General features: G+C 36.0%; 1 protein-coding gene across 1 annotated transcript in view; it reads right to left on the bottom strand.

The window, feature by feature from the left end:
- The window catches only part of VPS13A (vacuolar protein sorting 13 homolog A), a 236,683-nt gene that overhangs the window by 2,427 nt on the left and 222,739 nt on the right, over window positions 1–11,517 (bottom strand). Inside the window, exons 69-71 of the mRNA XM_080820523.1 lie at window positions 5,574–5,659; window positions 2,660–2,783; window positions 14–88 (exon numbers count right to left, since the gene is read on the bottom strand). Coding sequence (XP_080676649.1) covers window positions 14–88; window positions 2,660–2,783; window positions 5,574–5,659 — 285 coding nt within the window. The remainder of the gene's footprint in view (window positions 1–13; window positions 89–2,659; window positions 2,784–5,573; window positions 5,660–11,517) is intronic.

The following is an 11,517-nucleotide window of genomic DNA, read 5'->3' as shown; positions in this document are numbered from 1 at the left end:
TCATTATATTTACCCTAGCATCCTCCGGGGTCTTGAAGTTAATTATTTTTCCAAACTCCTTGGCATGAAACACAGACTTCACCCGTTCCTATAAAGAGAGCAACTTCATTAAAATGAAAATCCAGTTGTAGAAATAGGATTTTAAAAATGCCAGTTCTGTAAATCTGTGTTTAAAGTGTCTACCTTACCCAAATTTTATACCTTTTAAAAAGCCAAGAATGAAGAACCAAGAAGACTCAAACACAAATGGAAAAAAAAAAAAAAAAAGACTAAATTCTACCATATCCATTATAATTAAGCTTACGTTAAAAAGCTTTGAGATTTCAATTGCCAAAGCCATACAGGGTTTATCCAAAGGATGAGGAGGTAAGTCAGAGCAGTGTTCTCCCCTCCAGATAGTTCTTGGTATCTGGCCATGAAATCAAGATGAGTTCAGTTAAAAGGTAATATACACAGGTGTGTTGTATAGGGGGTTGTGTATGTATGTAACTTCTGACATTTTAAATCCGTCATAGTACGTATGTAACTTCTGACATTTTAAATCTGTCACACAGTAAGAATGTAACTTAAGCTTATTGCACTGTACTATTTTTTTTTTTTTTTGATTGTCCTCCAATTTTATGCTTCTCTGGTATTCTACTCAGTGTTTGCGGGGAGAGCTAATGGTGGATAGTAAGCACGAGAGGGTAAACAGAAGTAACGGGATTAAAGAGTAGGGTGATATTTACCTCTATTAACTATGGGCAGAGCTACAGGGGAAGCAATGTGAGGGTCTCTTGGTCAAATAATGTCTCTAGGTAACTCAAACATCCATGTAAACACAGACTCTAGAAGACAACAGATTCTTTTACTTAAAAAAAAAAAAAATTTGCTGATTAAAGATTTTAAGAAAACATAAAAGGGAGAGAAACCAAGACGGTAAGAAGATATTTATCTTTGTTTTTTTTTAAAGATTTTATTTATTTATTTGACAGAGAGAGATCACAAGTAGACAGAGAGGCAGGCAGAGAGAGAGGGGGAAGCAGGCTCCCCGCGGAGCAGAGAGCCCGATGCGGGACTCGATCCCAGGACCCTGAGATCATGACCTGAGCCGAAGGCAGTGGCTTAACCCACTGAGCCACCCAGGCGCCCCAAGAAATTTATCTTTGGAGAGAGAGAAAGATATGAAAAAGGCCAGGCAAGCGTACACACAGAAAGTCATAGTCATAGTCATAGTCACTATTCATTATTTCGCACAAGACCATAGGGCCTTTCATTTTCTGAGTGACTGAATCAGAGAAATTCCCAATGTATAAGTTGGTCTAAGATCTTCAAGAACAAAGAGCCAGTCTACTCAGGAGCTGCCTGTGTCTTTGGAGTGAGTGGTAAGACTAGAGACATGATCTTCAATGGTTAAACACAAGGCCCTGGGGCAGTTATGTACTACCAGCTAGCCCAGAAAATGTCTGTTTCTGCCTGCCTGTGTCTAATGACCCTTCTTCAAGCAACAACTTTTGAATCTCCTTTGGGTAATATTTCTCACTTTCTCTCACTCCAAATACTTCAGATAGAGCTGACCCTTCCTTCTCGGAAACACCATGGTGATCCCATGACCCTCACCTGGCCAGCTGGCTCATACCAGCTCTCTGACCAAAGTGACTGGCTCAGGATAGGCATGTGACCAAAGGTGGCCCAATGAGACCCAGTGAGAAGCTTTCATGCTGCTGAGCTAGTAGGATATAAACCTGGAACATCTGCTGGCCGGCTTGACAATGAAGCCAACACTGAGGAAAGTAGAACCTAGAAGTGGGAGTGGCAAAGGAGAGAATGAAGGAGGAGAGGAAGGGAGAGAGAGTAACTGCTAATGGCATCACTGGAGCACATCTAAACTAGCAGATACAGACTTAAGACTTTCAGTTACAGGAGCCAATTAAATCCCTCAAAATCAAAATAAAACAAAAACAACAAAGAACAAAACTTACTTGGGCTGTATCATTTACAGTATTTCCTACTACTACAGCCAGTGCCAAAGTGCCCCTACGCAAAGGTATCTGGTCAAATACCTTGGGGCCAAGTACCTTGTACTTCTTTGTATCGCTTAAATCACTTCGTGGAATCTTTAAGACTTACAATGGATACTGAGTCTCTGCTGATTTGCCAAATGACTAGCAATTCATTATATCTACATTCAAGTACCAGGCACCATGTTAGTAATCAATGCAGAGTGAGAAATGGTCTTTGCCCTCAAGATTAGAATGGAACTGGGAAGTTAATACCTATAAAAAGAAAAAGAAGTACCAATAACTGTCTGTTAGAGAGAGGCAACTTTTCAAGAGTCCGTTTTTAAGATTTTCAGGGAAAAACATTTTGTATGGAACCACTAGGGATTTTGAGGTATACAAATGATTTTCTCATTTTCGTGTCTTGGCCAGCAGTGAGAAGTTGGGGTTCTAGAAAGTGAAGGCCCAGGAACATTATTGTCAATGCAAAAGCACACAGAGTCCGGTATTTTTTCTTGGCCTAGCTTGCTTTTCTTTAAACCTGAATAAGACAGGAGGTGTAAAGGAAAACCACAGTAAGACAAAACAATGTCTATAAAAGAGATGGGAAGTAAAGAGGACCATTTCAGTGCGTTATTTTCAGTTCCAAGTCTTCAAAAAAAAAAATCTATTCAACATACCTTTGCTTCAATACGTAATCTTCTCCCATGAACAATGAATGGCTCTTTGGTAAACTCATCAAAACTATACTGCCACTCACAGGTAAGCTGTCCAAATGTTCCTTTTGTTACAAACAATACACCACTGGGGGAAAAACAAAAAAGAATCCACTGTAGAATAAAGGCACTTATGTAGCAAGATACACATTCATTGCAAGTACCCATAAAACATTAACCAAAAGACACTATATTCTGAGTCATAAAAAACCTTGAGGAATATAAAAGAATTAAAATCATACAGAATATATCCTCAGATCATAATGAAATTAAATGAGAAACCAGTTACAGAAAGAATATTTCTAAATGCTTGGAAATTAGCATACTACTATATGATCCATGCATTAAATAATCTCAGAAGAAATCAGATAGTATCTTGAAGGGAATGAGAATGAAAATACAACACAACATAGCAAAATCTCTGCGACATAGCTAAAACAATGCTTAGTGGGAAATTCATAGCACAACACATTTATGTTAGAAAAAAACGAATGAACCAAGAGAGACTGTGGACTCTCAGAAACAGAGGGTTTTGGAGGGGACGGGGGTCGGGGGTTGGGAGGGTCTGGTGGTGGGTATTAAGGAGGGCTCGTATTGCATGGAGCACTAGGTGTGGTGCATAAATGATGAATCTTGGAACACTAAAAAAACGAAATTAAAAAAATGTACTTCTAGAGTCAAATATGTAAGGCACTTTATACACAATGGAAAAAAATTTGCTGAACCTATTATTAGCTAATATCTTGGAGAACTTTCAGGTAATTAATGCTTTAGAATGTTTCCAAGGCTCCATGCAATAAGCTCATCAACCTACCTCAAAAAAGCCTTTTAAAATTGTTTTCCCACCTTGAGAGGAAAAAAGTGCATTCTGTCTATAATAATTCTATTTAATCCTTCCTTCAAAGGCCTTTACTTTCCCAGCTCTTCTTTCTGGTTGAAACATCAATTCTAGGTACAACCAGATTTTTTTTTTTTTTTTTTTTTTTTTTTAAGAAATACATACTTTAAATTAAGGGATTGCGTTACAGAGCTGGCTCCTGGCAGGAACAAGCTAATTAGGACTTAATCTCTCACTTCAACCTTCTGTCTCAGACCCCCTCTTTCATCAATCCTGGATTACAGGGACTGTTTGAACAAACCTATGGGTCCTCCTGCATATCTTCAACCATGTGAAAAATCTAAGATAGGCTAATCTTGTAGCAGGCACCTAGCACTCTGCCCCCCCACCCCAATTCAAAGACCCTTTAATCCTCAAATCTGAAACTTGGAAAGAAAAGAAATGCTAAGTATGAATATTACCTTTTAGTCAACTACAACTCACTCACTTCCCTCACGTTATCAAGGTTTATAGAACTTCCTTTAAAGAGGTCTACTGTGTTGAGAAGGTCAGTTTTCAAATGCTGCAAACTAAATTGTAAACTATTAAATTTTGCAACTGACTCTTGTTCAACTGTGATGAATCACACTTCATGTCGTCAATGGGAGACAGGGTTAATAGAAACATGAATGAAAATCGCTATGAACAAACATGGCTGCTGAAGCTCTGCCCCTAATTATAAAAGCTTATTAGCAACTTAGATGTAAAATACAGTACATACTTCTAAGTGAATGCTAAGTAGTCCTTTAAAATTAAGGAAGATATTCATATGCTGCTATCAACATTGATCTAAAGTAAAAAATTAAAGCAAAGTACAGAATGGTACATATGACAGATTTCCATTTACGTTAAGATATACATGTGTGATGCTTGTATATGCAGAGACTATTTCAAGAAGGAAACAAGTGGTTGCCTCTGGGACAGGGAAAAGAGGGACTGGTACCTGGGATGGAATGAAGACTCACTTTACCTGTTCATCTTCTAATGTTGTGTGAATTTTTTACTCTGTGTTACTTTTTAAATAAGAAAATTAGATAGTGTTGTAAATCAGAAATGGTTAGGATGAAAAACATTAGAAATGACTGCTAAGGGGCGCCTGGGTGGCTCAGTGAGTTAAAGCCTCTGCTTTCGGCTCAGGTCATGATCCCAGGCTCCTGGGATTGAGCCCCACATCGGGCTCTCTGCTCAGCAGGGAGCCTGCTTCCCCCTCTCTCTCTGCCTGCCTCTCTGCCTACTTGTGATCTCTGTCAAATAAATAAATAAAATCTTAAAAAAAAAAAAGAAAAAGAAATGACTGCTTAAGTTCAACAGTGAGCTTGAGCTAACAAGATGTTAATATAACTTCTCCTTTTCGATAGTGAACAAAACCACACAGGCTTATTGACTACTCCTTTCTATTTAGCCATAACCTCTGTCTCTCAGGCACAATTTCGCTCTTTGCTATTCATCCAGAAATCCCTATTTTAATCCTGCACCAGCTCATTCTTTTCCTCAGTTTAACAATGATTTGCAAACACTAGCCCCTCTGAGGCTGTGTATTTTTGCCCATAGCTCTACTGTCTACAGTCTACTCGAGGATTTGGCTATCGTTGGGAGTATCCATGCAAGAACTGATCTGTCTCCAATGGTGTACGTACTTACGTGAGTTTCTACGCATGCTAATGAAAAGATATCACCAGAGGACTTCTGGGGTAATTTGAAATTATGTACTTTTTCAGAAGGGAAGAAATGGTAGTGTGAGGATAGTTCTACGGGAATTTCTGTATTATTCAAATTAGTTGAAAAATATTAAATTGTTTGTGCATGACTGTGCATTTATCTATACAAAGCTAAATATGAATTTATGGAAGGTTTTTGCTACAAGGCTTGTAGAGCAAGAGGACCAGAGTTAGCAGGAATCAGTGTGACTATCTGCAACAAATGATGAATGTCAACTGCTTCTCTTCATGAGTGGTTTCTCAGTTAACCTCTCAACAAATTACATTCCAGAAAGAAAGTTACCTTTTAGTTATCATTAGCATATCTGTTTTATTAATCATGACATGGGTAAAATACTTATATTTTGCAAACCTTCCATTTTCCATGACCTAAAAAAAGGTGAGAGAGAGAGAATTTCATTATTATTTCTATTCTAATGCAAGTAATGCACTGTGATCCTCTAGAAGCCATTTCTCAGTGGTGGACAAATTATTAACATACTTACACAGTAAGTATATCATAAAATTGAGTATTCACAAAATTATTGCTGCTTCCTTTTTAAAAGCACCTTTTTGCACTGCTTTACTCAAGATGACTCAATTGCAGCTATTTCCATAGTTAATGCTGGATTTTTAGAAGATATTGTTATTACCTATAAAATTTAAATTGAACCTATTAAAGTTATTATTAAATTAGCATATTCATTTTTTCCAGGATAAAATGTACAAAAACACAAGCTAATACATATTTACATGTATGTATCACATAATTTAGTATTAGCCCCATCTTGCATCTTCCCTGGAATTTTCCTATCTGCCTTATAAACATGCTTTTCTTTGCCAATCTCATAACTCATTCAAAAATTAGGAGCAGAGTGGGGCGCCTGGGTTGCTCAGTGGGTTAAAGCCTCTGCCTTCGGCTCAGGTCATGATCCCAGGCTCCTGGGATTGAGCCCCACATCGGGCTCTCTGCTCAGCGGGGAGCCTGCTTCCTCCTCTCTCCTCTGCCTGCCTCTCTGCCTACTTGTGAGCTCTGTCTGTCAAATAAATAAATAAAATCTTAAAAAAAAAAAAAAAGGAGCAGAGTGTTTCTGAACAAAATTGGAACCCGAGGACCTAATTACCTTATGCAACAGCCTTTATTTTCAAGACTGCTGAAAGACACCGTCTATCCATGACATTGTCAACAATTCTTTTTCCCCAATACTATACATAATATAAACAAAATACAATTACCATTTTTAGTTCTGCATTAAATACCATTTGCCCTGAGGATGGAGTTACTTTGGCTAAAAATATATAGTATGCTAGACTACTATCTTTTAAAGGCAAACAATGTAATTGTAATGAAGATCCCTCAACAGGAAGTAAGTTAAGAATTTAGCCAAAATGTTAAAGCTCCTGAAAAAATTCCAAAAGACATATAAAGATTTTAGAAAACTGTGTTTCATGAGGCTAGGCAAAAACAAAATTATTTAGCTTAGAAGAAAGCTAACAAGTAATTTCATAATAATCTTAGTAGAAAAAGCTACCAGAGTAATCTTCATTTTATTGGAGACAAAGTTAAAAAAAAAAAAAAAAAAGCAGTGACTACAACAATAGGATGAGGCATACAGATTCACTGCATGGAAGAATTTTCTAACTTAAGATAATAATACTCAAAAAAGAGTATTTTTACTATTTGCTGTAAGAGGTAAGGCAAGTAAACACAAATTCCTTGAGTTACAAACAAAAAAGGGATATAAGCACAGATTCAAAGGAAATTAATAAATTATGCAAATAAATTTGAAAAACTAGGTGAAGTGGGCCATGTTTTAAGAAAATATAAATTATGAAGAGAAAGAAGTATCAAAATTGCAGAAGAAAAGTAGAATTTTTGGCAGATGATAGTATTGTTTAGAAAACCTAAGTACATAAACCCAGTAACTTTATCTTATAAACACAGTATCAAACTGAGAAATGGAAGGAAAAAAATTGTTTAAAGAGTAATAAAAAAGATAAACATTTATGCATAAGTTTAACAAATAACATGCAGAATTTATGTGATAAAAGCTATATAACACTATTGAGGGGAAAAATGGAAAATTTAAAAATAGAAATCTCTACCATATTGCTAGATAGAAAAATTCATTAACAATGTCACTCCCTTTCGCCAGCCCCAATTTTTACACCCCTCCATATGGTCCCAAGATGGTTGTGTTAGTTTGTTCTGGGGGCAAGAGATGGAAATATTTTGACAAAATTATACTAAAATTTATCTAGAAAAAAAGGCGATAATATCCGAAAAAATGTGTAAGATGAATGAAAAGAGAACTATCCCAGCAGACAGGAACACAATTTACAAGCTACAGCAGTGGAACAGTTTGGTGCTACTAGAAGTTACATAGAGAGATATGTCAACAGCAACAGTACAGATTCCAGAAATTGACCCAAATGCATACTAGGACTTTGTAAAATCCTATATATCAAAAAATAGGAATATATAAAATCAAGACTGCATTTTAAATTAGTGGGGAAAAGCATGTTTTAATAAATGGTGTTTCAGGCAACTTGTTGGCAATACCCGGGTCCCTACTTCTCTCTATACCACATTAATTCTACATGGATCATTGATTTAAGCATACAAAATGAAACTATAGAATTACTAGAAAAAGTAACATTTTAATAATATTAAATGAGAAAGCCTTAAATATAAAATGCAAAGCCCATACCACAATGTAAAAAAATTGTTACATATATGGAAATTAAACACTATATAGTAGTAGAACAGTAAGCAAATAATCAGATATAAAGTGAGTATAACATAAAAATCAAAGAATTGGGAAAATATCTGTCAATACAGAGGTAGGGAGCTAATTTCATAACACAGAGAAATGTGAATAAATCAACAGAAGAAAACTGAGTAAACCAATAGGAAAATGTGTCACAAGCTTACGAACAGGTCGTTCAGCAAAACACAAGATCTGACCAATAAACACATGAAAAAATGTTCAACTTAATTCAAAATCAAGAAAATGCAAATCAACTAGAAGTACTCATTAAGTCAAGAATTCGACTGCTGATTTTATTTTATGCAAAAGTATGCCAAGATATATACACAGAAGTCTTCACAGTAATACTATGTTAAAATAAAAATATCTAAATGTTCATTAAGAGAGACTGTTTAAATAAAGTATAGCTTAGCCATACAATGGGACATTATGTGGTCATGAAAAGAAAGGGTGATGTGCATACTGACATCAAAGATGTGCAGATATATTCAGTGAAAAGAAATTAAACTACTGGGAAGGAATGGTGGAGGGCTAGAAACACATTCGTGTATACTTATATATCCATGGGAAATATCTGGGGGGGTTGGTGGTAACACACTAATCTAATAGCACCTATCCCTGGGCTTGAAAATGATAATAGTGGGGGCAGAAGTGAAGTTTCATTTTTAAATTTACAACTTTTTGTTTCAGTTATTTTTTGTATTTGTGAAGAAATTAACTTAAAGCTTATTTTGTTCTACATAACCAAGCCAAAAAGAATCAAGAGTACAAATGCTGATCTCCTCAACAACATCACTACCACCAGGAGTCAAGGGTGCACATGCCCCATTAATAGACCACTATCTTCAAACAGCTTAAAAGCTATGGTTTACCTCCAAATACCTAGCTTCTATCTCAATATTGTTTTAAATATGGGTATTACAGATGATCCTGCTTCTCATCACCTTCCACTTTTCAGATACAACTTAAATAAAACCTAACCTCTGCATATAAGCAATTAAACCAATGTCAATAGTCACAGTAGTACCGACAGAAACAAGAGCTAAAAATCTTAGAAAAAAAAAGTCATTCAAGAATGTTTTTGGGAGTTCACCAAAAACCTTAAATGCAGCACTTGAAAGATGACTAGACATTATGGTCATAGTGGTCTACTTTCAAACATACAATGAACTGTATTGTTATCAGAATGGGTAGATTTGAATAAATGTCAAAGATAACTCCCTATACAGCAAAATTTTGCCGGTCTCCATTACAAACAGGTACAGAGGGAATAAGAATAGCGCTGTAAGCAGAAGCTAAAACTCTGGACTAAGTCCCAAGGAAAAATGGGAGCAAATGAGAGACAATCTGACAATTTATCAACTATCATCTGCCATCATGCTGTAAAGTCTACAAATGTCACGCCTTTGACTGTAATTTCCTAATTACTTGTCTTTATAAGTGCCCTATATATGAAAATTTATATTTTTCAAAACATCATTACAAATTATCTAAGGAAAAAACTCCAGAATTTTAGACCTGAAGGAAAGTTACTGTCTGTGTAAGCACGTACCGCCAGCACGTGAAGCAATGGAGGACCAGGTTAAGTGTCTCACCTGATCCTCACAGCAACCCTGGTAATGAGGTAACAGCTGAGTGTCCTGCTCGGGGTCATACTGATACATATGATCAGAAAAGTGGTTTCTTCAACTTCTAGTTCCAGTGCTTTTCACTATACCATGATGTTTCCTCCTATGGAGTCAGTCAAACGTTTCCCACGGGACCTCAAAAATGTCTTCAGTATCCCTGGATGCTGGATGCTGCTGAGGCGGGCCGCTCAACCCCGCAGGAGGGCTGATTTTTGTTTCGGTTAACAGGGTCCATATAGTTCAGTGTTAATATCCTATCTTCCTCCCTCCAAAACAGATATTCGGTATCAATGTGTCTCTTGAAATAATTTGTGATACCCTTCAAAATAAATGAAGCACTAGCAAAACCAGGGCAGGAAATCACTATGTAGGGCCTTTGCACAAAGACCAAAATTTGGCTGAAATATCAAATAATCAGGCTGAAGTATCAAGTACATTAGCTAGTATGTTAGACATGTTAGCCTCATTTAACATGAGGCAGTGGTTAAATAAAAAACAATTTTTTCCTTATTCATTAAAGTATACAGGAATTACTTATCACTGAGGACTTTCTTAGAGAAGCACAAACTGTTACAGATAATTGGCAGAACTTGTAGACAACAATCAAAATGCATGCTTATTGGTAAAAGGGTTCCTTTTGCATTAGAAAAGATATATAGATCTTAGTTTATTAGGTACAAATAAATCCAAGCCGAAGTGACCAAAACTCAGAAACACAAGAGGTAAGAACTTTTAAGACAGTGGAGTCAGGGTTACCCTCTACCAACAGCCACATTTCCTATCAGATCAGTCCCAACACTTTAGAAAAAGAACAAGCTGGAAACTACAGCAACTCAGAGAACATTGCTAACACTTGCAAATCATCTAAATGCTCTGAAGCAGCAAATTTCTACAACAAAAATAATTCTGAAAAAGCAAAGCAAAATATGGTAACACAGATATTAGGAATAAATCATGAACACGGAAGGCTTTAAATCCCAAACAATATAAAGTGCTAATATTCATGGGAAATATATTTAAGGAAACTGGATAAAGGATAAGAACACACAGTTCAGGGAAAAAAATACCTGATCAGTATCTGACTCTTGGAAGACTAGAATTTCATGGAGGTAAGAGTTTTGTTTTTTTTTTTCTTTCAAGCTAGCAACATGAAGCGTAAGAGAAAAATAAAACTCATCTAGATGAAAAATAAAGAGTAAGAATGCTCAGGCAAGTCAATCTATTGGAAAACAAATAGCCGGCTTTATAGATCGGCTAATTTGAATAGTCAGGAGGTAATGGGGAAAGAGGAAAGGTTTATAAACATATTAAAAAATTAAGCTTACTTTTAAAAACAATAAAATTTAGGCAGGTAATCCTAAAATGGTAAATGCCAGCATTTCTCAATTATTTAAGAAACAGACAATTTTAAACCAAACAATCTTTAGAGAAAGATGTAGTCAATAAATATATAACTTTCCTAGAGTTACCTGCTTAAAGGTTAGGGATAAAACCTTTTCTAACTCACTTTAAACATGAGAGATTTGAGGGCTATGGCCCAGGAAAAACCAGACATTCAAGCAAGCTTCATGATAAGATATAGTAGAAATTCATTATGTCAAAGCTCAATGATTTCATATATATAATAGAATAAACACATTTAACAGTGATGAAGTGATATCTGGCCTATTCTGGGAGGCAAATTGCTGTTAAAAAAAAAAAAATCAAATCTCATTGTCATGAAATCTGATGAGGAATTAGCCCTTATCGAATCCCCCATACCTTTGTCTCCTCCCAAGCAAATGAGCTATTTTGATTGTTAACCAAAGGATATGCTATTCTCACAGCTTAGACAGGGCAGGAAAACAGA

The sequence above is a fragment of the Martes martes genome (genome assembly GCF_963455335.1).
Source record: "Martes martes genome assembly, chromosome: 12".
Classification (NCBI taxonomy): Eukaryota; Metazoa; Chordata; class Mammalia; order Carnivora; family Mustelidae; genus Martes; species Martes martes.
Note: the sequence above shows the minus strand (reverse complement) of the source record. Positions and strands in the feature narration are given on the sequence as shown.